This window comes from Gallus gallus, chromosome 31 (genome assembly GCF_016699485.2).
Source record: "Gallus gallus isolate bGalGal1 chromosome 31, bGalGal1.mat.broiler.GRCg7b, whole genome shotgun sequence".
In the NCBI taxonomy this organism is placed as follows: domain Eukaryota; kingdom Metazoa; phylum Chordata; class Aves; order Galliformes; family Phasianidae; genus Gallus; species Gallus gallus.
The window spans coordinates 397,291-423,226 of record NC_052562.1 but is presented as its reverse complement, the minus strand read 5'-3'; the positions used below and the strand labels follow the sequence as shown (position 1 = coordinate 423,226).

The 25,936-nt window shown below is 42.3% G+C and overlaps 3 protein-coding genes and 1 long non-coding RNA gene across 25 annotated transcripts in view; 1 reads left to right on the top strand and 3 right to left on the bottom strand.

Moving 5' to 3' along the window:
- LOC121107837 (butyrophilin subfamily 2 member A1-like) overlaps positions 1-25,936 on the bottom strand; it is a 142,035-nt gene that overhangs the window by 27,431 nt on the left and 88,668 nt on the right. For 5 of the 14 annotated variants that reach the window (XM_046904825.1, XM_046904826.1, XM_046904829.1 and 2 more), the window contains exons 8-13: positions 4,354-4,374; positions 3,740-3,760; positions 3,596-3,616; positions 3,167-3,187; positions 3,024-3,044; positions 2,064-2,084 (exon numbers count right to left, since the gene is read on the bottom strand). The exons of 2 other annotated variants lie outside the window; for them this stretch is intronic. In XM_046904825.1, the coding sequence (XP_046760781.1) occupies positions 2,064-2,084; positions 3,024-3,044; positions 3,167-3,187; positions 3,596-3,616; positions 3,740-3,760; positions 4,354-4,374 (126 nt within the window). Of the gene's footprint in view, positions 1-2,063; positions 2,085-3,023; positions 3,045-3,166; positions 3,188-3,595; positions 3,617-3,739; positions 3,761-4,353; positions 4,375-4,478; positions 4,524-5,753; positions 5,808-6,656; positions 6,711-9,350; positions 9,494-10,407; positions 10,834-11,544; positions 11,610-25,936 lie in introns of those variants that run through there. 7 more of the 14 variants (XM_046904818.1, XM_046904821.1, XM_046904820.1 and 4 more) reach the window with 7 other exon arrangements.
- LOC121107841 (butyrophilin subfamily 2 member A1-like) overlaps positions 1-25,936 on the top strand; it is a 143,329-nt gene that overhangs the window by 73,186 nt on the left and 44,207 nt on the right. The gene's annotated exons all lie outside the window — the stretch shown is intronic.
- On the bottom strand, positions 372-2,049 carry LOC124417465. Of its 2 annotated transcripts, XR_006932271.1 has the most exons (3): positions 1,920-2,049; positions 1,499-1,519; positions 372-1,375 (listed from the first exon to the last, which is right to left on the bottom strand). It is a non-coding gene; the product is annotated as an uncharacterized LOC124417465 (long non-coding RNA). The 2 variants fall into 2 exon arrangements; XR_006932270.1 differs by lacking the exon at positions 1,920-2,049 and having other exon boundaries at positions 1,499-1,691.
- On the bottom strand, positions 14,342-24,205 carry BTN3A3 (butyrophilin subfamily 3 member A3). 8 transcript variants are annotated; one of them, XM_015300544.4, is made up of 12 exons: positions 24,045-24,205; positions 23,261-23,323; positions 22,246-22,518; positions 21,024-21,122; positions 20,342-20,368; positions 19,222-19,248; positions 18,683-18,709; positions 18,197-18,223; positions 17,705-17,731; positions 16,372-16,392; positions 15,630-15,656; positions 14,342-15,120 (listed from the first exon to the last, which is right to left on the bottom strand). In XM_015300544.4, the coding sequence occupies exons 2-12, from the start codon at positions 23,319-23,321 to the stop codon at positions 14,576-14,578; spliced, it is 1,161 nt and encodes a 386-aa protein (XP_015156030.2). In that variant the 5' UTR covers positions 23,322-23,323; positions 24,045-24,205; the 3' UTR covers positions 14,342-14,575. The 8 variants fall into 8 exon arrangements, with proteins under 8 accessions (XP_015156030.2, XP_040510201.1, XP_040510202.1 ...); XM_040654267.2 differs by having other exon boundaries at positions 18,683-18,703; XM_040654268.2 differs by lacking the exon at positions 17,705-17,731.

Genomic DNA, 25,936 nt, shown 5'->3' with positions numbered 1-25,936 from the left:
TTGCCTTGCTGCAACCAACACCAGACTCCGCTTCACCAGCAGCATTAAGGAAAGCTCAGGCCCTCCATCTCCATGCTCCCCAGCTCTGTCTTCCCTCCACAGCCCCTCCTGCACTCTCCGCTCTTACAAACACTCCTACATGCACGTCTCACCACCAGCACAACACCATGACAAATAAACCTGCATATTGGTGGAAGGGACGCTTGCCATGGTACTGTCCCACTCACCATTCTTCTTCTCCAGATTTTCTGCAAGAAGACAAGGAGGAAGGGGGGAACAGCTTGCTTACCATGCCAGAGCCCACACGGGCTTGCGGAATGGTATGGCAGGCCCTCAGTAGCAAATGACTGAGGGCAAGCACAAGGACTCACCAGACTTGGCACGGAGCTCCTCTGCACAGTCACCACAGCCACCACAAAAGAAGACAACAAGTCAGGCCCAAGAAACACAGGTCCCAGGCCACAGCCCACTGGCAACTCCCACCCATGCCTCTAGCAAAAGCCTTCTCTGGAGGGACTTGGCTTCACACCCTGACACACCACCACTCACGTCCTCCACCACTTGGATTGAATCACTGCCAACCAACACCTGCCTCCACTTCCCTGACAGCATAAAGGGCAGCTCAGGGCCCAGGCTCTCCATCACCACGCTCCCCAGCTCTGTCTTCCCTCCACAGCCCCTCCTGCACTCTCAGCACTTCCAAACACTCCTACATGCACGTCTCACCACCAGCACAACACCATGACAAAGAAACCTGCATATTGGTGGAAGGGACGCTTCCCATGATACTGTCCCACTCACCGTTCTTCTTCTCCAGATTTTCTGCAAGAAGACAAGGAGGAAGGGGGCAACAGCTTACTTACAATGCCAGAGCCCACACGGGCTTGCGGAATGGGATGGGAGGCCCTCAGTAGCAAATGACTGAGGGCAAGCACAAGGACTCACCAGACTTGGCACGGAGCTCCTCTGCACAGTCACCACAGCCACCACAAAAGAAGACAGCAAATCAGGCCCAAGAAACACAGCACACGGGGAATTCCCACCCATGCCTCTACCAAAAGCCTTCTCTGGAGGGACTTGGCTTCATGCCCTGACACACCACCACACACGTCCCCCCACACCTGGCTTGCCTTGCTGCCACCAACACCAGACACCACTTCACCAGCAACATTAAGGACGGCTCAGGCCCTTCATCTCCATGCTCCCCAGCTCTGTCTTCCCTCCACAGCCCCTCCTGCACTCCCAGCTCTTCCAAACACTCCTACATGCACGTCTCACCACCAGCACAACACCATGACAAATAAACCTGCATATTGGTGGAAGGGATGCCTTGCCATGGTACAGTCCCACTCACCGTTCTTCTTCTCCAGATTTTCTGCAAGAAGACAAGGAGGACGGGGGGAACAGCTTGCTTACCATGCCAGAGCCCACACAGGCTTGCGGAATGGGATGAGAGGCCCTCAGTAGCCAAAGACTGAGGGCAAGCACAAGGACTCACCAGACTTGGCACGGAGCTCCTCTGCACAGTCACCACAGCCACCACAAAAGAAAACAACAAGTCAGGCCCAAGAAACACAGGTCCCAGGCCACAGCCCACTGGCAACTCCCACCCATGCCTCTAGCAAAAGCCTTCTCTGGAGGGACTTGGCTTCATGCCCTGACACACCACCACTCACGTCCCCCCACACCTGGCTTGCCTTGCTGCCACCAGCACCAGACTCCACATCACCAGCAGCATTAAGGACAGCTCAGGCCTTCCATCTCCATGCTCCCCAGCTCTGTCTTCCCTCCACAGCCCCTCCTGCACTCTCCGCTCTTCCAAACACTCCTACATGCACGTCTCACCACCAGCACAACACCATGACAAAGAAACCTGCATATTGGTGGAAGGGACGCTTGCCATGGTACGTCCCACTCACCGTTCTTCTTCTCCAGATTTTCTGCAAGAAGACAAGGAGGAAGGGGGCAACAGCTTACTTACAATGCCAGAGCCCACACGGGCTTGCGGAATGGGATGGGAGGCTCTCGGTAGCAAATGACTGAGGGCAAGGACAAGGACTCACCAGACTTGGCACGGAGCTCCTCTGCACAGTCACCACAGCCACCACAAAAGAAGACAACAAGTCAGGCCCAAGAAACACAGCACACGGGGAATTCCCACCCATGCCTCTACTAAAAGCCTTCTCTGGAGGGACTTGGCTTCATGCCCTGACACACCACCACTCACGACACCCCACACCTGGCTTGCCTTGCTGCCACCAACACCAGACACCACTTCACCAGCAACATTAAGGACAGCTCAGGCCCTTCATCTCCATGCTCCCCAGCTCTGTCTTCCCTCCACAGCCCCTCCTGCACTCTCCGCTCTTCCAAACACTCCTACATGCACGTCTCACCACCAGCACAACACCATGACAAATAAACCTGCATATTGGTGGGAGGGACGCTTCCCATGGTACGTCCCACTCACCGTTCTTCTTCTCCAGATTTTCTGCAAGAAGACAAGGAGGAAGGGGGCAACAGCTTACTTACAATGCCAGGGCCCACACGGGCTTGCGGAATGGGATGGGAGGCTCTCAGTAGCAAATGACTGAGGGCAAGCACAAGGACTCACCAGTCTTGGCACGGAGCTCCTCTGCACAGTCACCACAGCCACCACAAAAGAAGACAACAAGTCAGGCCCAAGAAACACAGGTCCCAGGCCACAGCCCACTGGGAATTCCCACCCATACCTCTACCAACAGCCTTCTCTGGAGGGACTTCGCTTCATGCCCTGACAATCCTCCACTCACGTCCCCCCACACCTGGCTTGCCTTGCTGCCACCAACACCAGACTCCGCTTCACCAGCAGCATTAAGGGCAGCTCAGGCCATCCATCTCCATGCTCCTCAGCTCTGCCTTCCCTCCACAGCCCCTCCTGCACTCTCCGCTCTTCCAAACACTCCTACATGCACGTCTCACCACCAGCACAACGCCTCCATATTGGTGGAAGGAATGCCTTGGCAGTTTACTGTCCCACTCACCGTTCTCCTTCTCCAGAATATCTGCACTAAGACAAGGTGGAAGGGGGAATAGCCTGCTTACCATGCCAGAGCCCACACAGGCTTGCGGAATGGTATGGGACGCACTCAGTAGCAAATGACTGAGGGCAAGCACAAGGACTCACCAGACTTGGCACGGAGCTCCTCTGCACAGTCACCACAGCCACCACAAAAGAAGACAACAAGTCAGGCCCAAGAAACACATGTCCCAGGCCACAGCCCACTGGCAACTCCCACCCATGCCTCTAGCAAAAGCCTTCTCTGAAGGGACTTGGCTTCATGCCCTGACATACTCACACACACGTCCCCCACCACTTGGATTGGATCACTGCCACCAACACCTGCCTCCACTTCCCTGACAGCATAAAGGGCAGCTCAGGGCCCAGGCTCTCCATCACCACGCTCCCCAGCTCTGTCTTCCCTCCACAGGCCCTCCTGCACTCTCCGCTCTTCCAAACACTCCTACATGCACGTCTCACCACCAGCACAACACCATGACAAATAAACCTGCATATTGGTGGAAGGGACGCTTCCCATGGTACTGTCCCACTCACCGTTCTTCTTCTCCAGATTTTCTGCAAGAAGACAAGGACGAAGGGGGCAACAGCTTACTTACAATGCCAGAGCCCACACGGGCTTGCAGAATGGGATGGGAGGCCCTCAGTAGCAAATGACTGAGGGCAAGCACAAGGACTCACCAGACTTGGCACGGAGCTCCTCTGCACAGTCACCACAGCAACCACAAAAGAAGACAACAAGTCAGGCCCAAGAAACACAGGTCCCAGGCCACAGCCCACTGGCAACTCCCACCCATGCCTCTAGCAAAGGCCTTCTCTGGAAGGACTTTGCTTCATTCCCTGACATACTCACACACACGTCCCCCACCACTTGGATTGGATCACTGCCACCAACACCTGCATCCACTTCCCTGACAGCATAAGGGGCAGCTCAGGGCCCAGGCTCTCCATCTCCATGCTCCCCAGATCTGTCTTCCCTCCACAGCCCCTCCTGTACTCTCAGCTCTTCCAAACACTCCTACATGCACGTCTCACCACCAGCACAACACCATGACAAATAAACCTGCATATTGGTGGAAGGGATGCCTTGCCACGGTACTGTCCCACTCACGGTTCCCAGTGCCCAGGCACTCCATCCAGCCACCTCATCTCTGTCTTCCCTGAGCAGCCCTTTTTACACTCTCATCTGCTCCAAAGTCTCCACCAAACTCATTTCAGCCTCCAACAGAACTGCACATCCCAACAGCCTGCCTAGCTGTGGCATGGCTGGCCAGCAGTCAGACAGCTCCACTCACCCATCTCCTTCTTCAGGGTCCCTGCAAGAAAAAATGGGGGGAAAGAAGGATAACACCAACACCTTCATTATGCTGGAAAACACGAATGCAAAGAAGCACTGGGGCACAGCCCTTCATTTACTCACCTTTCTCTGCACCCTTCCTTGATCTTCCTCGTGCCTGGATCTCCTCTGAAAAAGAGACATGGATATTGGTGAGAGTAATCAGGACACCTTTCTTAGCAACCCATCCTCCATAAGTCCAGGGAAAGGGATGTGACGTCTTCAGCATGGCGCACTCAACCTCCACAAACCCCTCACTTAGTCAGGGCTTTCCCATGCACAGTGGCTTTGCGGTAACACCTACATCACATTTCATTTGCCCCTTCTTTCCATTTCAGATCAAGACTTAAACCTCACAGTCCTTTATTTGCTCTGTCATGGCATATCCTGTACCTTGGCCTGCTTGCTCTCAATGTCCAATGCTTAAAATCTTATCACAGCAGAAATATCATTGAGAAAGAAGTCCGGACAATATTTGAGTCCTAATATCATAAGAACATCGTCCCATCTAAACCAAATGCACAGTAAGGCACAGAAGAGCGTTGAGGCCACAGAGAGACCAAACCCTTGCACAGTCCTCATTCTACTGTGGAACTCAGTCCATGGCCATTCTTCATTATTATACCATCAACACATACACTGATTTTTCTCTCACTGTGTGCTAAAATGAAAATACATGAAAAATAGCACCTCAGTGGTTCCTTATTTCTCAGGGAATAGCATTCAACTTCCCTGAGTTTTCTCTGTAGTTGTTCCATCTCACCACTTAGATATGCATTTATTAGTGTGGATTCTGATCAGTTTGTGAACTGTGGTTTCCTGCCACAAATTCCTACAGACCCCAACAAATGCATACTGTGGCAGGAGAACAGCCTTGCCTCAGAGATGAGGACAACCATTCTGAGCTCTCACTTTGGTCCACCAAATAAACACACGTCCTATATACTCGTCATAAACCAATCCACTCACTCTACTGCACTCTTCCTTCTTCAGTTTATGATATTTGACACTCATAAGGTCCTTTCCTAACCAAGGACTGGACATTTTTTGGAAGAAGGGAAAGCCTGTGTGCAGCTGTAAACCTGCCTTCCTTATAATACTTTGGAACTCCCTTCCCCATTGAGATCTTTGGGGACAGTGCTTAGAAGGGAAGTAGCAAAAGCTTTTCTCAGAAAGGTCCATCTTAAAAGCATACTCCTGAAAACTTTGATATGTATCAATCCTGCTATTTGCCAGAAACCGAGATATATATCCCAACTAAGTGCCATGAAGTTCTCTCACACCTAAATGTGAAATACACATCTGTACTTAAAAGACAAAAAAAAAAAACAAAAAAAAAAAACAATCAAGAAAACTCACCTGTGTCAATGAATGGATGCCAGAAGATGATTTTGAAAATCTGTAGTACAAATGCTAAAAATGGAACTACACTGCTACCATCATGACAGAACCTAAAAGCATGGAATGCTATGGCCCAAAAGAAGTCAGATTTGCATTCATTTTTCTCACAGTTATACAAAACAATGCAGATCTTGCTTCATACAAAATGCCCAGAGGCTTTCCTATTCTTACTGTTCTTCAGAGTCATTGGCATTGTCAATATGCAGAAACCATATTCTCTCTTCCGCTGCACACAGGAGACAATTTTTCTTTTTTCTCCAGGATATAGTTTGGCAAGCTTAATATTACATTTCAATTTCAATTAAAATATTTGCAGATGAAAAATGATTTTGGTGAATTCTATACATTGGGAAGGAAAAATAAGAGTGTGGAAAGACACCAAGTTCGTAACATCTTAATAGACAGATGCCCAGTTAACAAAGAATGTTTCTGTAGTTCATTACTAAGCCAGAAAAGAATAAATAAATAATAATAATAGGAAAAGGAAAGATGAGACAATGAAAAAGGTACTTTCATTTGAGAAAACCAACTTCAGAATGTTTGGGTGCTAGAAACACAAAGGTCTGGAAAGGCAAAGGAGAACATTGTTCTGCAGATACGCGGGAAGATGTTGATTTTGGAAGATGGAAAGCTTTGGGGTACATCTGGAAGGCTGAAGCCACTCTTGAGTGAATTCATTAACAAAAAGATTCTCCTGAAGGAATCCAGAGCTGTGAGTTTCTTGGAAAGAATGAGCTACCTGCAACATAGGATGTCTATGGCACTTGGGAGGACAAGAAAAGGTTGGAAATTCTGAGTGAGAAAGGAAGCTCACTGCTAAGAATTGTAAATTGGGGGCTCTGGCATGGAGGAATAGCTTACCTAATACAAAAATGAGGCAAAAGAGATGAAGAATCCAGAGCCAGTTGTGGTTTTCTGAAAAAGGGAGAAAAAGCAATTTAAAAAAAAATGACAAATAATTTCTTGCAATATAATACAGGTGTAGAGCAGCAGTGGAAGTCATATAATCTCCACCTTTTGGACGTGGTTAACAGAAGAACATCTTTTAAAATAATTACTCATCTGGGAGTGATGAGGACCACAAATTATTTTAAAGAAAGCTTAGACATAGTACCGAAGCTTTTGTATTGCATCACTACTTGAACACCTTGGAGATAAACTAGGAAGGAGACTTCTGGGAATTTTTAAATTAATATTGATTTTGGAATTATGTTTCCACTATTATTCAAGAGCCTGCCTATTTAGCAGACTATTTCTGAATGAAGTAATATTGCTGTAAGTGATACCATAAAATTGCTTTATCTTAAGTTGAATTTCAAAACTATGACTGAGTAGAATTTACAGAAGATGACCGGAGTGGTCTTTTCCAATCCTAATGATTCCATGATTCTATGATTCTAAGGGAGCTCAGCCCTAGTCTTGCTGCTCAATATCAACTTTCAGTCAGAATAACACTTTAAAAGCTTAATACAAAAAAATATGAGTTCTGTCAGCATTGTAATATAGATACTCATGGTGGGAAACAGGACGGAAGCACTTAGCTAGGGAGCCCACTGTCTTCCTGGCTCTCCTGGCAACCCCAGGTGCTCTATCTTTTTCAGAAAGAAGTTGGGTAGTGCGATGCCATAGCTATAGAGCCACTGATTTTCTCAAATTATTGAGCAATAGTTGTCTGAATTGAGTCAGCTGTTAAGTGTTGTTGGAAACGGGCTAAAAAAATTCACAGCATTAGGCCCATCCTTCTTATTATGGTAGGATGATGTGATGGTGATAGGAACATCACCTGCAAGGAAAAAGCGGGAGCACTGTTTTTCTCTGCAAATATAACCTTTCTACTGATGGAACAATGAGACAGAAAGTCTCAGCATTAGGTCAGTCCAAAACAAAAATGAGCCCTCTAGGCTAGAATTCTTCAGTCTCCTTCAATGATGAGGAGAGTCTTGAGTCAATGTTACCAGCTCCTTAAGCCACATAAACACATTTCCACCTTTCCCGGTTTTACACATCAGTCATGTTAGATACTCTTGGAGAACAGGGCCATTTGGGACAGGATTTTTTCAGGCAGACAATATGTACATAAGTGGGAGGGTTATAACTGAAAGCTCACTGAGCAAGTTACCACAAGGCACAAAGATCTGTGCAACAATCTTCACACCCTGACAGCAATTTGTACAGGTTCTTGTTCTTCACTCATCTTGGCTATGGGACCTGTGAGAGACTGACAATGCCTTTTTCATGTGTGTGATAAGACAACACACCTACTTGTACTCCCTGAGAACCCAGAGCAGGGCTGGAGTGTCTGCCACCATTTGAGATGGTCAGCGTTGTCCCAGCCCTGGTCTTGAATGTGTCAGACAGGATCTACAGTACATTTATTCCATCAGAAAATGGGAATATGATCTGAAGTGCAGGTGTGATGTCTTAGGATACTTGATGCTGAACTGTACACTAAGTTGTGTCAAAGTAATGAGCAGAACTTTGGTTTGGCATAGGAGGTTGCTCTTGGCCTTTTCCTGGTGGATACATCAGCAATGTGGGTTGGTGAGCAAACTGGGGCTGGAACTGTAACAGTCATTATCTTGATCTTTCCTTATCCCTTGAAAGCCATTTGGAGACCTACCTCAGAAACTTCATCACTGAAAGTTTTAACGTGGTTCAAATCAATGGTTTAAACTTTCAGGTCAATTCCTGACCAGAAAGAATCAGGCATGGGTTTAAAACAAGTACCGTAAAGGTGACACAAACAGAGATGAAGACAATCTCCTTCAGGAAGTATATAATAGAATCATAGAATGGCCTGGGTTGAAAAGGACCACAGTGATCATCGAGTTTCAACCCCCCTGTTATGTGCAGAGTTGCCAACCACCAGACCAAGCTGCCCAGAGCCACATCCAGCCTGGCCTTGAATGCCCCCAGGGATGAGGCATCCACAGCCTCCTTGGGCAACCTGTTCCAGTGCATCAACACCCTCTGTGTGAAAAACTTCCTCCTAATATCCAACCAAAACCTCCCCTGTCTCAGTTTAAGACCATTCCCATTTCTCCTATCACTATCCACCCTTGTAAACAGCCGTTGCCCCTCCTGTTTATATGCTCCCTTCAAGTACTGGAAGGCCACGAAAAGGCTCCAGGGAGACCTCTTTTTCTCCAAGCTAAACAATCCCAGTTCCCTCCACCTTTCCTCATAGGAGCTGCGCTCCAGCCTTCTGATCATCTTAGTGGCCCCTACACCAAAGTTAGATTTCAGTAACTTTCTTTCCCTAAGGGGCTTTTCACCCTGGACAACAATCCTCAAGTAATCAGCAACTAAGGTAGTCCACAAAAGGGATATTTAGCTTGGTGACACTCACTTTTATATGCTAATACAGGCAAATAGAAAGTGTTTTTCTCTTCTTCTATTTGTTTGTCTTTTTTTTTTCTTTTTCGTTCAATCGCTTAGAGGAAAGGTGTGGTTGAGAGAAATTGGAACTAGAACTCAGTTCCAACCTACTCCATGGATTCTGCTTTCTCCACTGCATGCTACTGATCTTAGATAGAATTTATCATACTCATTTACCTGTAAACCATGTTGCAATAAAAAAAAATGTTGGAAGACTCAAGAGCAGGACTACTCTGATCTTTCTTGGGCACACCCTCGAAAAAACTTTCAAAAATGTCATGTCGGGCAAATTGTTTATAATACTCCTGGAAATGGCTGACCTGCTATGAGAAAAAATAAGAATTCCTGAGAGGAACAGAATATAAGAAAATGGATCTTCCTAAAAAAGAAGCACTTCCTTTAGCAAGGCATTGAGGTTTTCATTGCTCTTTAGCATGTAGAGTGGGAAATATTCCATACACCTTCTGCTGATATTCATCCAAAGCGCAAAATGTGTGGTTTGAACAGAGGATGAATAAAGAAAATTCCTTAACTCTCATCTGGGCCTTCTCCCCCTCCTCAGTTCCACCGTTTTCCAACAGACAATAAAGAAGCAGCAGACAACAAAGAAACATATGCAGGATGGAACCATCTTGCTACGTAGTTGAGCTCTCTGTGGACCTATTTCTAACCAGGTGAATTACAACTCCCTTACGTTGTTCTTACCAAAGCTCAGACCATACCATGGGCCTCACCAAGGATTTAAGGAGATTCAAATTATGATGAAAAATTGTTGTCTTTCCGTTCTTGGCCTAGGAATGGCAAAGCATTTAGGCCACCTGAAAGTGATTTTTGCTTTGTCAAGGATGACCTTCACAACCACAGAACTGTTCTACAGAGCAACTACATCGCCTGAGGCCAAAGTTTCGTAGTTTCAAGCAGGAAATACTGTTTTGCTTCTAAACAGCACAAACAAAATATACAACCCTTAGAACAGATGGAGTTTTTCCCTCACTGTAGCTGCTGATGATTTTAGGTTGGCATAAGCTACAAACTCCCTTTTTTGTCTCTGATGGAATCCATGAACAAGACGGGCTGCACAGACAGACTCTCAATACCCTCCATCTGGCTGCATGCTGTTATCACTGGGGTTCTTTTTGGCACTAAGAATCGGGTTGGTCACATTGCTCTCAGTTTTGTCATTGTCAGTGCCTTAAGTGCAATAAGAAGCCTTAACAACCCTGAGCACCCTCACCTCCAGCCATGCCTTCTGCCCACTGCTCTTGGAAATTCAAGCTTGTGCCACGGACTGCAGCCCAGTTCCTAGCTCTCTCTTCTTGACAGACCTTGGACCTGTGCTGTAGGTAGCTTGTGCCCTGGGCAGACCTTGAACCCAGTCTGAAGCTCACTGCCAGCCCTCTTGTTACACTGATGGGCTCTCATGCTATGCATGGGCTGCAATGCATCACCTGCTTGCGTTGGATTCATTTACAAAACTGAGCTGTGCTTCATGCTTCCTCACCTACCTTGATTCTGCAGTGGTGAGTCACATTCTGGTGCACAATTCTCAGAGCAAGGTGCCAGTGGTGACTTAACTACCAGCAGCCGCTCTTTTCTAACAGCTCCTCTCACAGTCGCACTAAGCCCAGCACCCTGTCTCCCAGCATGCCCCATTTCCTGTATCTATGGTTATGTTATCTTGCACCTGCAATCTATCTTTACTGCGATTAATTTGTATTCTTGTCCTCTTTCAATGAAAAGTATCAGTGAAGTGCTGTAGGGTAGTAAAAGTAAGTTAGGGCAATAAAGCTGAGCTGTTGTAAGGAAGCACCTGAGGTATACACCATTACACACAAGAGTACAGACTTCAACTTAAATGCACAGAGGAGAAAAAGGAGACAATGCAAATATCCACACCACCACTCAGGATACTAATCAACCAAAAAGCATGTTAGAATAATGCATTCCCAATTAATTCCTTCACGTTATTTCCAAAATAGCACCAAAATTGTACACAGCTACATGTTAAAATGATTAACTATATGTAGACAAGCGCGTTGATCCACTTTCTGATTACAAGTTTACATTTACAAAGTCTTTGCAAAGTTTAAATGTATTTCCAAAGAAGTAGTTCAATGAAATAATTAAAACTGCAGTATAAATCTCAAAACGTTATTTGATTAACTTATATAAATGTTCTATGCTTAGTTCTCGAAGTACTCTCTCTTTAATATTGCTAAGATGTCCTCTACAGTATTCCTTATTGCAATCCCAGCACCTCTCTTGTGAAGTAGTAAATAGAATATATCTAGCCAAAATAGTATCTCGGTTATATTAATTTGCTGTATTCATTATGTGTCTTTTCTAGCATTAAAAAGTCTCGTGCTCTTACCTATCAGCAGCCTCTAGACCAGTTGTTAAAAACAAATTCCAGGAAGAAAGAAAATGGCTCAAGTCACAGGCTGAAGTAGGAGGAGCCATTCTGTGCAGATAGGGAAATGATAAAGAAATGCCTCTCACTTGTTGGAAAACAAAATCAAGATGGCTGTAATGTGATAGATAATTAAAACAAGAAATCAAATCAAATTCAATTAAAAAGACAAAGCAAGTTTTTCTTTCTTTTTATTGCATACTTTTGGCAAGGATCTGGTAGCCAAGGGGACTCAGGTGTGAGCTCATAGTAGTTGATATGATTTGGTGTTTAGGATTTAAGATGTGAATAATGGTGATATAGCACCAATGTTTTTGTTGCTGCAGAGCAATGCTTACGTTGTGCCATAGACATTTCAAGTTCTCTCACTGTCCTGCAGGGATGTGCTGGGGCAGCACAAAGATCTGGGAGAGCACAAAATGGGAACAGTTGACCTAAACTGGCCAAAGGGATATTTCACATCGTGTAACATCACGGTGATCAATAAAACTGGGGGGGTGTTAGCTGGGGGGTTGCAGCTGCTCAGAGTCTGGCTGGGCATTGGTCAGAAGGTGGTGAGCAATTGCTCTGTGCATCACTCTTTTGACAAAGGAAAGTTGGCTCGTTTTTTTGTGTTTTTCTTTTCCTCTTCTCACTTGTTTAGTAAATATACACATATTTATTATGATTTTTCCTTCCTTTTCTGCCTTAATAATTTGTCCTTATCTCCACACCACGTAATTCCGGTAACTAACTGATATCTTATTTCTCCCAGTCCATTCCCAATGATGTAATTTTTTCTATCATCTTCAGTATTGTTTCCAAGGCCGTCTTAAAATTGTTGCTTTGGGGAATGTTTGTTTACACATGTGTACGACCTTATGGACTTTCCTTCTGATTTTTGGTTTCTTTTATGTTGCTCCCATGATATATTCTAAATTTTCCAGGGATTTTATTTTTAGACAAATTTCATTTCTGTGTGAATTGGGATACACATTTTACTAAGGTTTCCAAAGTAATGCATTTCTAACAGTCTCAAGGCAGCTTGTGGGCTCCTTCCTTTCTGCTCTGTACCTTTAGGTGTTTCTTCATTTGTTTGTTGTTGTTGTTGTTTTTATGGTCCTATGGCCCATTTTAACAGAGTTCTCTTCCTTCACATTGATTATCTGTGTGCTGAACATACCTGATTTGTTTTGTCAACTGCAGTGTTAAATATGATTGCTGTCTGGTTGCAACTTTGGAGTAGCTCACCAGGCTGCACATCTCCAATGATGTTCTGCTCACCAGACACCTGCAATCTCATTGTTTTTGTGTTTTTGTTTTGAGATTTATTTATTTATTTATCTAACTATTTATTTATTTATTTTGTGGTGGTCTCTTCTCATAGCCATTGACTCTACCAACTCTAACGGTAAACGTCTCATTCAGATAGAGATATTCCACCAGACTGGATTTACATTTGAACTACCCTTCTGGATGAATTGCTGTTTCTCCCATGTCAGCATCAGGGGGTCTTAAGAATTCATCTCATAAACAGTTTCAAGATTTTCCATCTCTCAGAACTATTTTCTTCACATGAAGAGCAAGACCATCCAGTTAACAGTGTTTTCTGCCCACGGGAACAAGTCTCTGATTCAGCTTTTATCTTGAAGAATTTTGGAGAAAGTTTCCTGTGGAAGTAGTTGATTGAATTCACCATTCTCCGTCAGTCAGTGGATGCTGGAAGTAAGATGGCTGCTCCAAAAGTAATGCCTCCTATTTATTACGCTGACCCACAATGTCAGAGGCCGATGTTGGTGAGATGCCAGCAGAGGCTGATCATTCCTGAAAATATTCCATTCAATTTTGTTGCCGTGTGACAGATGGCAGCAGAGGATTGGTCTGACAAAATGGCACCTGACATGAAAGTGCTCATGAAGCAAAGGTGTGTAATTGAATTCCTCCATGCAGAAAAATTTAGACCGTTCAACTTTTGTCAACACTTGATGAATTTTTATGGAGACCAAATGGTGGATGTGAGCACAGGCAGGCAGAAGGTGTTGCATTTCAACAGTGCCTCCATAGCAGTGGATCACCTCTGCTGGTACAGATTTGTATAAACACAGCATGAAGGCTCTCATTTGTTGCTGGCAAAAAAGCAAAGCTAATCATGCTGACTATGTTGAAAAAATACTGTTTTGTAGCTGAGAATTTGCTCTATCCAAGTGTCATCTTGTTCTTTGCAGTTGTTGTTGTTTCCGTGGAAATAAATAGGAGGCATTACTTTCAGAGTGACCTAAGTAGATGATCTTTAAGATCCTTTCCAACCCAGGGCATTCTATGTTCAGTCATTTTCAGGAAAACAGAGCCCACACCACACTCTCTGGTTGTTCCCATCCCTTTACTTTCATGCCTTTCATTTCTCAGTTGGACATCTTTTCAAGGCACTGGTCACTTAGAGTAGTTGGCTCATGCTATACCTGGACATGTACCATGCCACTAACTCAATATCCTGATTGTTTTTTCAGTTACTCAATCAAATTTTATTTAGGACAGTTTTATACTGAGCAAAAGTAGTAGGATTTAGCTAGCTTTTTCATGCTGGCTTAGCCGCAATTTGAATTGAAGGTGCAAATTAGGTCATTTAATTCTAGGTGCGTACTCGTGAGCTCAAAATGCATTAGGCTTCCACATTCAGTCAGTTGAATGTAGCCGCTGTTTATAACTGACTGTAACTCTTAGATAAAAATGAGTATACAGTAAATGCTACAAAAGCTGAAATAAATACATATCACTTAGGTTTGTGTGTGTGTGTGCTTTTACTTGTTTATTTGCTTGTTTTTAATCCAGACAGAATAAAATACAATTGCAACGTTTGATACATTTCAATTTTTACAAAATGAGCTCTTACGGCAAGATGGCTCCCTCTGAAGTACTTCAGGGACTATTTGTTCCTTAACCATGCTTTTTAAAGATGAAAATACATTCTTCTCTTCTTCTACATTTTTGCATCCTCTATTATTCACCACATTGCTCACTCATTAATCTCCTTCTCACCCTGTGGAAGAGGATCATAGGTCTGAGGTTTTACAGGACGTACCCCCAGCCACTTGCCACTTGAGTCTGGACTGAAGAATGGATACAGTTTCCCAGTAAACTCCAAAACGACAGACCCAAGAGGGCTCATTTCTTCAACATTGTAGAATGAAAGCTCAGAGCTTTCCACATCCAGGAGAACACCCACCACACTGCACTGTTTGCAATCACTTACATCCTCCCTACCAGTTAATATGTATTTTCCCTGAGAGTACTGTAGACTGAATAAACCATTCACTGGGGGAGAAATCCCCATGTTGTTCATTATCACATCCCTAACATTCTCACTCACCACTCCCAGCTCCCACTGTGATTGGTTCCCCACCTCCACTTCCCAGTAATGTTTTTTGTCTGGAAAACCTTCAGTAGCTACCACCATTGCTTTGAGGGCTGTCTCTTTCTTGTCTGAGGACTTTACCCTCCTTTTGTCGTCACTAATGCAGAGGTTGGGGTGTTTGCATGTCTGATCCAGAGTGATATTAACTTGGAAAAGAAAAAATTAAGCAAAAGAAATTATTTCTGATTTTCAGGAAAATAAACAAAAATGTCAAAGGAAGAGAATACAGACGACAAATGGTAAAATAAATAAATATGTAAATTTATACACCAGGAACGTACCGTAGTTTCCCAAGACAAAAACTCAATAGGAAGAACAATCTGCAGTGGGACATGCCTTTTCTCTCGCTTCATTGTGGCTTAATTAAACCATCTGCACTCATACTGACTCATCAGTTTGCTTTTTGAGTAGAACACAAAGCCACATAACATTTAAAAAGGTCTTAAATGGAGCAGATACGATCCATTTCAATTCATGATTTTTGACAACAGTGTAAATGGGAGATGCCTACAAAAGACTGTATGCCTGTTTCAACAAACAGGCTTAATATTTTTCCCAAATTATTACATGCTGTGAATTCTTTGTGGCACAAATGATAGACATATTTATGTGCATGGAAGAACATGAGGTTAATGGCAGGTGAGTCTTGGCTTACCTGCATTGCTACGAGCTTTCCTGAACTCTGGAAGAAAGAAAAAAAGAAGAAGAAGAAGGAGAAGAATGGTTAATTTAAATTACTGCAGAGTTAACATTCCTGCTTTTGGAGCTGTATAATGTTACAGATTTCAAAGAAGTACAAAATGGTTGGGGTTGGAACGGACCACTGAGTCCATCTGTACAACAGAGCAGTTTGCCCATACCATTGTCTCACAGAATCATAGAATCGGCAAGCTTGGAAAAAACCTCTAACACCGTCCAGTCCAACCATCCACGTATCATTAATATTTCTCACTAAACCATGTCCCTCAGTACAACATCTAAATATTTCTTGAACACCTCCAGGATGGTCACTCCCCTTCATCCCTGGCAGCCTGTTCCAGTGCGTGACAGCCCTCTCTTGAATAAGTATTTCCTTGCATTCACCAGCTGGATTTCACTCCATGCACCACCACTCTCTGTGCCTGGCCTCCCAGCAAGCTTGATTTAACTCCATTCACCACCACTCTCTGTGCCTGGCCTCCCAGCCAGTTCTTCACCCAGCAAACAATGTGTATGTCCAAGCCACGTGCTGCAGCTTCTCCAGGAGAATACTGTGGGAGACAGGTGACTTTCAAACATCTACAAGCAGGGAGACTCCACGACTTCTCTGGGAAACCTGTTCCAGTGCTCCATTTTGATTTAAACATTTTGATTACATTTGAAAATGTGATAACGTTCATTTTCTACTTTCAACTCACTCAGTTCATTCCGGACATTTTCTGGAAAACAGAGAAAGTTATGTTATAGCTGTGCATGGCAAGGATCTCCTGCAGAATCACAGATAATAATGTCTATTTCCAATACTACATTATTTAAATGTGACTGGGCCTAGGACTCAGGAAAGGATGCTAGTGTAACTTCAGAGTAGAGGTTATCCAAATCCAAGCTAGTCACCTGGACTATCTGTAGAGTCATAGAATCCTAGAATTGTTTGTGCTGGAGGGGACTCTTAGAATTCATCTAGTCTAACTCCCCTGCAATGAACAGGAACACCTACAGCTAGATCAGGTTGTTCAGAGCCTGGTCCAACCTAACCTCGATTGTCCTCATGGATGAGGCATCCACCACCTCCCTGGGCAACCTGCGCAGTGCCTCACCACCCTTATTGTAACAAAGTTCTTCCTTATGCCCAATCTAAATATCCTCTCTTTTAGTTTGAAACTGTTTCCCCTTGCTCTGTCACACAGACAGGGCACAGTACTCCAGGTGAGGTCTCACAGCTCGGAGCAGAAGGGCAGGATCACCTCCTTCACCCTGCTGGTCACACTTCTTTTGACACAGCCCAGGACACAGTTGGCTTTCTGGGCTGCAAGAGAGCACTGCTGGCTCACATCCAGCTGCCATCCACCACTACCCCCAGGTCCTTTTTGACAGGGCTGTGCTCCATCCTTACATCCCCCAGCTTGTATTGACTGTGGAAGTTGCCTCAACCCAGATGCAAGACCTTGCACTTGGCATGGCCCATTGTGAGGAGGAAGAGACAAGTACATCAGAAAATTTATTCTCTGCTCTTTCAACCATCTCTCCCTTGAATGCTTTCACCTCTCAGAATGGAAGCCAAGAATACTGCCTTAGCCTTCATGTCCCACTTGTAAGGATTCACAGGGGCTGTGGATATGCTTCACACCACAACAAGCAGAACCTTTACGTTGCCAAGAGTCAAAGTGCATATGAATGTGTCTCCCTCTCTATATAGGTATTATTCCCCTCTTTAGATATGCCAGTTAGTTAGTAGAAAGAGACATTTTTTCTCACTTACAGAAAAAAAAAAATTGAACCTCTGCCGGACTCCTTAAATGATACTCCCTTACTATGGAAATAGACATTCCAGAGACAAAGATTGTGTCAGATACAATCTTTTTTTCAGGGGCAACTAAGCCTCAAAGTGTGAAAGAGAGGTGAGTGCTGTGACGGTCCTCCAGTCCTTTAAAGATCTCAAAATGTTTCACTAGTCCATTCTAAAATAGTATTTCTGATCAAACAAAACTTAAATGATTTTTAAGGACTTTTCTAAGTTAAAATTATCCTTACCAATTCTTTTCTCTGCATCCTCATTTTCTGCAAAGAAACAAAATTAAAAGCCCATGAAAAGTTAGGAAGACTATAGCAGGTGAATTATGCTGCACTCATGGAATTATAGAATATTAGAGTTTTTAGAACACTTTATTTGGGACTGATCTGTCTGTATATGTAGAACATCTAAATAGATATAGTTACATACAGATAGCTATATTTAGTTGGCTAGCTAGCTAGCTAGATAGATAGATGCTCATTATATAGAGATAAATAGGTATATATATACCTATAGATAAAAAAGAGGGCTGGTGTTTACACGTACATGTATAACACAAAATTGAAATTACATTTTTGTTGGATTAGGGAAGTTAACCTTTGCAAGATATAAATTCTAGGGTATTGTCCAATTCTATTATTTGAAATTGCATAAAACGCCACTATTTTATCAGAATAACACGTGACAAATGTATAAAGAAGTAGAAAAGTAGAAAAACGATGTTCATTTACCCTTCTCAAATCTCCTCTTCTGTTCATCTAAAAAGGAAAGAAACAAAGCAGAAATAACAGTGAAATTCATTTCTCAAGACGAAAATTCACAAAATCTGACTGAGAATTTCAGCACTGAAGAGTGCGTTCATTTGGGGAAATGAGGCCTAGTATTAAGCTCAGAATAAAATTTAAGGCATGTGAATAGGTCATCAAAACTGATAGGGTGAATTGTCTGCTGGAGGCACCCGTCCCTGTCTATTCACAGTAAAAGGAGTCTAGATGATTAGTTTAGACTAGATATATAAAATTCATTGACTAAAACCAGGTGGTATTATTATTAACTGCTATTACTACCTTCAATTAATCGAAAATCTGGAGAAGAATGACATTTTCACTATGGGCACTCTCTCATGACCCTTTTTTTCTTTTTAATGAAAAAAGGGTTCTTCTAACTAACAATCTTCAAAACCCATATAACAAAGAGAAGTCAAAATATGCTCTTACCCAGTTTCCGTTTGAGTTCATCTATATCTGAAAAAGATTTTGATTAAATATTGGAAAACTAATTCTTTTCCCTCTCTGACATAATTTGCATGCCCAGCAAACTTGCTGTCCAGAGTCAAACCAATACACCGGCTTTGTATTCGTACAGTGTAGTCCTAACCAGTAGCAAAGCTCCTAGATTTTTCATAAAGAGTTCAGAAAACTATATATTTTCTTTTACTTTTCCAGGTTCTGGAACTAATCATGAACCATAATCCCAAATTAAGAACATATTAAATTAGATTAATTACTGAATTAATATAATTCACTGATAGAGCAATTTGCAAGCTCACATACTGACGAAAATACTTCTCAAACTACATGCTCTGAGGTATTTATCTTTACATGCATAATATAAAAGGGAACTTGATGACTTTTAAAATTTGATTATGCAAAAACAGTACAGCTACAAATATTTCCTGAGCTCAACCTTCAGCTGTTCCGAAAGAATTACATATTTATAGAGAGAAATCACTAGGAAAAAACACTGTCAGGCTTACCTTGCTCAATTTGCTTTCGTGCATTTTCTGTGAACAGAAAGAAAGATGCTTAAATCCTAAAAAATAATTCTCCAAACACTTAGCATTCAGTTTTTAAGACTACACAGCAGTGATTAAACCACAACAATTTCTACAGATATTTGTATGAGTGCATTTGCATGTACAGCTATATACATATATACATAAACTATTGGTGGGATTTCCTAGGGAACAGACTTCAAGAAGGTATTATTTTCTTCATAGTCTCAAGTTTAAACTATTGCAGTACAGTCACTGACGGAAACAAAAATTGTTTTCCCAAGTTAAGCTTGCTTCATGCAACGTTTGAAAGAAAAGCAATAGATGTCAAGCACAACAACCGATTTGACATCAAGCCTTGCTTTCTCTGCTGACAAACTCCAGAGGTCCTTCCAATCTCAATGATTCTGTGGAAACTGATGAAAAACTTTCCAGCAGTGACTGGACACAAATTTCAATAACGCTGTCTGAGGGTTAACACCCAGTTTGGATTGTTTGGAATTCACGGCTGCATTTAGACCAGGAACCTTCATCTATCTTTACAGTTCTTGTAGTCATTAGATAGTAAAGATTTCCCCCAGTACAGCTCAAAAGGATAAGCTTGGTTCCTGCTCTGAACTGCATCCTGATTTCCATCATTACTGGTGAGAAAGATGAAACTGTCTAAAACAAGTCATATCATTTTCTCTTTTCTTTTGACTTCCCAGACATCTTATAGGTGTCTAATTTTCACATGAAACTCATTTCTGCACTGAAAATATTCTACTGCTTTAAAGAGCCTGGACATGACAGCTAGGGAAACGGTCAAAAAATCATTTTTCTGAATGTGAAAAACTTCTAGATACATGGTTGGTCACAATAGGAAAGCCTGCCAAGGTTATGCCTGCAGGGTGATGCACAACAGAAAGAAATTAACTGCTTCTTTCGACATTGACAGACAGTAGATAGGTTGGCCAAACCTAAACCCCAGTTTTTAGAAAGCTTTCATTAAACAGCTTTAGAAATACAAATAGCCCCATTGTTTATACCAGTGGCTAACTGTGTATATACTGCAGTCGCTATTGCAGTGTTGATGATGAAAAGAGGTATCAGTATTACTTACGTGCACGAGTGATTTCCTTATTGTTACCTGAGAGAGAGAAAAGGGGTGGAGAGGGAGAAAGAAAATGTTATCCAACTTTCTTCCTTGTTTGCTTGTAGGGTCTCATATGAAACCTTGGATATTCTGTAGTGGTTATGTGTATTGTTCGGTAAAGAACATTTATTTTCAAAATGTCTTGGTTTATATATACTTTCCATTAAAATTACAAGAAATCTCACATAATTTAATGAATAAAATTAGTGGTGCTAAAAGAAAAGCATCAGCCAGTGCACTTCCTTGGCAGCTGATTTGCGTTGTTGAACTGTCTTAGGAACTACTGTATTAAGCAGTAAAATAGCTTGCAAATAAATGGAACCAGTGGATATCTTTGGGTATGGTGACATATTTCAGGTATTTGCAAGAATACTATTTCAATCATGAGATTAAGTTGAGGTAATTATTTCACTACAGTAATGTGTTGATTTATCTTCTAGGACACGATTGTAAAGGATTATACTCTAGGATGTTGGAGTAGTTAACAGTTGCTTAAAAAAAAAGAAATACAATCTGAGCAGAAATACTGTGAAGTCAAGGCTGAAAAAGTACAGGAGTGTCTCATAACCCTGCACACTCCCCAGATAATTATGAATATGATGGCAATGTTTTCAACCAGATTGCATTTGGCATTATGAGTGGAACTTACTTCTGATTTTATAAATTGCAGCGAGGACCAGGAATATGCTCAGGAGCAGGATCACAACAAATGCCGCCAGCCAAGGGGAGGTGGAGGGAAAGAAGGCATCTGCAAGTTATTCAAGAGATCAAATATCACTGTTCTTGCAGAGCCAACTGTTGATGTATCCTCTGTTCATTGCTCATGTCTGGTTTCAATAGCCTAGTTGTCACTTTCAACTAGGCAAACCATCAGCATAAACCTGGAAACAACCTTCAGAGTATCATGATCTAGAGCAAGATATGATCGTGGCTCTACTTGGTGAAGCCTTAAAGTTGTATGGTCAGGCTCTTATAAAAGCTTTGAACATGGCTAAAGATACAGCTGAGTTGGTAACTGCTTGTGCTAGAAGTGTTGCGTGCGTAGTACACTATATGTCTGTAGCAGTATATTGTAACGACATTTAATTTTACTAGGAAGCCCAGAATAAAATAATAAATACTAATAAATACTGCTGCTGCTGCTGCTGCTGCTGCTGCTAGTAGTAAGGATAATATGATTAATAATAAGGTTAGCCATGTTCCAGTTAAACTAGTCATCTCTGTCAACAACAGCTAATTTGCCATTACTTCACATACTACACTCTGAATCACTTTTGGAGAAGTCTGTTGAACTCCTTTGAATGCAAACAAACAAACAAACAACAACAACAACAAAAAACTTTTTTATATGTCTAAAGTGAAACAAAATGAATTTGGATCTAAGTTCCATTCATAGACGCCTGAAGGAGCAGTTCACCAGGACTTTTATATCCCTGAGTTATTTTCTTTGTGTGTGTGTCATCAGAGGTTTGTCTAAACCACAACATCAGGTGTTATAGCAATAGAAAAAGAAGTAGAAGAAAATGAAAGGGAAAGAGAGAGAGGTGGAAGAGTAGCCTTCCCCACCCATGAAAATGAGAATAGGAACGATCTGATAACAGGAGCTGATTTTCCCCATGCAACATCGCACCCATGGAAGGATATTTTTGTGCTTTAGTTGTTTATGTTTTTACAATTTATCACACGGGGAAGCTGATGGCTGTTCAGATGAAAGGAAAAACAAAAAATAACAGCAGCAAAAATCTGAACCAACCAACAACTAAAAAAATTAAGGAAAAAAACTGTTTACTCTGTACCACTATAAATACGTGCTCCTGGGGCAATTTGGTCTGCATGCATTAGCTCACTACAAACTGGAAGCTCATACCTACCTGCAATGGCAACTGAAGATTCTGTTGATGTTTTCAGTTGTTTGTCTAGAATGCGGCAGGACATGGAGTTCCCAGATCCTGCTTTAAGAACGATGGAGCTGCTGACACCAGCAGTGCCAGTGTCAGCAGAGAGAGGAGTTCCTGTGATGTTGTCTCCTCTACTGTCTGTCCACAACAGCTGAGCTTCAGAAAACAACCTTTCAGATAAACATTTGAGTCGAATACCACCATCCTCATAATCATCCACAACAAGCAATGGATCATGCCCAACACCTACAGAGGAGATTGAGAAACAGGAGATTTTAAAGGGGAGTCTTTGAGAAGTTTTGCATTTGTGAAGTCCTATCAGCACTTTACTCGTTGAAGCTGCAGCCCTTATCATATAACTTTAGCATGTACTAGTCTGATCAACCAGATTGTAGAGGACAAGCTTGAGAATTAAACATCATGAATGAGCTTGAAAAAGAAGTTATTAAAAGCTATCTCTTTTTTAAGTGACCAGAATCAAGTACTTGTGCACAACTGCCACAGTTACAGTTAAGATACGGTTAGTATTAGTGTTTAGGGTTTAGAATTGCAGTTTAGGATGGGGTTCAAGTTAGGGCTTAGGGTAGCAGTTAGGTTCAACTACTTAGGTTAGCTGAGTTTATTCATCTCATCAAGTTTTGGCCATTTAAAATATATGCATTTCCCTGAGGCAATCATTTTGTAGAGAAAACGTGGAGAAACTGCACTCCCTACACATGATTAATTCCTTTGGAAGAGTACTGTAGGATAAATTAATTACATTATGCCTGTCTTCTATCAACTACACAGGCTCAGATACAACTGAGCACTCAGATGCTCAGTTTCAATCCCAGAACATGCATCTGTGCTTCCTGAAATTGAAATAAATCATCAAAAACCGGACCTTCTGGAGAGGAAAAGAGTTATGGGTGTCATCCTATGTATTATTCATAGTCCCATAAAAGAATTCAGCACAGAGGAAAATTCATCCATTACAGAGCAAAATTACCTGCAGTGGGCTGGTGTCTAGATGCCAACACCAAGAGGAAGATGACTGCTGTCAGCCCCATACCTGTATGACAGAAAAAAGGTCTATGTCTAAAGGAAAAATAAAGGATGCAGGGGTCTACGCATCAAGAGGTGAGATGCATGGGAGGAAACAAGAGGAAAGGAAACAGTACAATATATTGGGGGTGGAGGGGGTGGGGAAGAAAAAAAGATCATATTGCAAACACAACGAAAATAAACAACAGGGATTAAAGTGCCTATCAGGTCGTCCCTCATGACTACCATTGCGGTGGCACTGCCATTTGAAAGGACAGCAATGAAAACCCTGGAGTGCACCAGCTGCAAGCAGGGACATAAAGATGGATGAACATCAGAAAGGAAAGTAATACCTCACAGCAAAGAAAGACAACAAAATGGAGGAGAGGATTAAGGGGTCCATTCCCATTTTATGCTGTCAGTTGCATCTGAGTCTTACCAAAGGGACTGTACAACCACATCTCACTTGATGAGTGTGGATTTCTCGCTGCTTAACTTGATTTTGAGTCCTTTCAAAAAGAAACTATGTCTTCAAGACAGATAGTCAAGAAGGTACGTTTGAGGTTTGTACTGTGCCTAACAAACAACAGTTCGCCATACAGACACACGCATAAAACATCATTCAGCAGCTCCCAGACATAATCCCAAAGGGTTTTTTGTCAGGGTAACTTCTGAAATATTTGCCAATCAACACAAGTCAGTACAACACAACAACTGCAGGAGACAGGGGAAATATTCAGAGCTCTTACCTACAGAAGCATCTAAATGAACTACCAATTGTGTCGAACCGAAATGCAGACCTGCATTTCAATAGTACTGCTTTAGATTTCCACAAACGCAGCTGCACCCTCCTGAAATCCACATGCAAGTTCTTAAATCTGTCAGCAGTGCTCAGAAGGATTCTGGCACCTTTGGACTCTACCAACCAGTTTTCTTGATCATAAAAAAAAAAAAAAAAAAAAAAAAAAAAACAAAAAAAAAACTTATATTTCCAAAGGTTACCTATTAACCTCTGCAATGCAGTAAAAGGAAGGTGGGAATAAAAATAATAGGTGTGGCAGGGAACTTACACTTCTTGTAGTCAAATACTCTGTGGGAGGTAAAAAGAAGTATAAGGTGAAAACTTCAGAAAAAAAGAGATTTCTAAAACGTCGAGGAAAATTAACCCCAAGAAGGAGTTAACCAATGAATTTTTGATGGATACAACAGGATACTGTTTGCCTTCCAGGCTGCAAGCCCACACTGCAGGCTTATGTCCCACTATTTGCCCATCAGAACCTCCATGTCCTTCTCTGCATCACTGCTCTCTCTGAGTTTTTCTACCAGTCTGTACTGCTATCTGGGATTTCCCTGATCCAAGTGCAACACAGTATCACAGAATCTTTAGAGTTGGAAGGGATCCTTAAAGCTCACCTCCTCCAGCTCCCCTGCCATGAACAGCGATGTGCACAGCTAAATCAGGTTGCCCAGGGCTTGATCCAGCCTTGCCTTGAAAGTCTCATTATTTTATCTTGTGCCCACTTTTTAAGCTTGTTCCTCTGGATGCTGATCCTTCCTTTTAATGTAACAACTGCTCCACTCGGCATCATCAGCAAACTTGCTGAGGGTGCACTACATCCCATTGCCTAGGTCACTGATAAAGACTATAAAGAGCACTGGTCCCAGGATGGACCCCTGGGGTCACTAGCCCCCCACATGAACACTGAGTTGCTGACCACAACACTTTGGCTGCAACCATCCAGTTTATTTCTTATCCACTGAATTGCCCTCCCTTCAAATCTCTCTCTCTCCTATTTAGAGATAAGAATGTGATGTGACAAAGAAAGCATTTATTTCTTTGAGTACCTGAAATGACCCTGTCCAGTCCCATTCTATTCTAAAGAGCCTAAGGGAGCAGACACACACCTCAAGCAAATCACTAAGAGAGCCAGCTACTCCAAAAGAAAGCTTTTGGATTAATGTGTATTTCTTTAAAGGGAATGTAGGTGGGGTGAATACATATGAAACAAATTCAATTGCAGAAGTAGTGTGGAAGTGTTTCAAGCCGAGGAACACACTGAGATATATTAATACTTTAGGAATTTAACTGTTGAAAAAAATCTCAGATCATACATTTGAAATAAGAATTACAAGAAACAGTTGGAGTAACCTCTACTAGTTTTGGGGTTGTGGGTTTTTTTTTTTTTTTTTTTTTTTCCTGGTTTTCTTTTAAATGAACTATTTGTTCAACAGGTAATTTCCTCAAGTGGAAAAGAAAATCAAATATTTAGATGATACTATTTGCCCACATAGTAGTTTCTGTATATTATCTATTACAAAAGAGCAGCTGTTGAATAAGATGGCACCTGAACTTAGAAGAAAGATGTCAGTCATCAAAACCTGGCTGAAAATGCCGCTCAACAAATGTTTACAACTGAAAAGACAAATGAACTGTATAGCCCTAACAAGAAACAGAAGAGAGTTGTAATCATTGATGCAGAATTTACATGACTCATAAGAATTGATTCTTTGTTAACTCTTGTCAAAGTTGTGTTGATGCCTTGTCTCAGACTCAAACAAAACGGTCTCACCAAAATCTAGTTGTTAACAAATGCGTGACTATGTCAAAACTTAGAGTGATCAGTTCCTGTGCCTTTCATCA

What these genes read in the sequence shown, in the direction of transcription:
- BTN3A3 (XM_015300544.4), bottom strand. Translation starts at nt 23,321, where the DNA reads ATGGGGCTGACAGCAGTCATCTTCCTCTTGGTGTTGGCATCTAGACAC. An exon ending in GGATGCAGAGAAAAGAATTG is followed by an intron (nt 16,393 to 17,704) that starts GTAAGGATAATT and finishes TCTGTTTTCCAG; the next exon opens with AAAATGTCCGGAATGAACTG. An exon ending in AAATGTCCGGAATGAACTGA is followed by an intron (nt 15,657 to 16,371) that starts GTGAGTTGAAAG and finishes TCTTTCTTCCAG; the next exon opens with AGTTCAGGAAAGCTCGTAGC.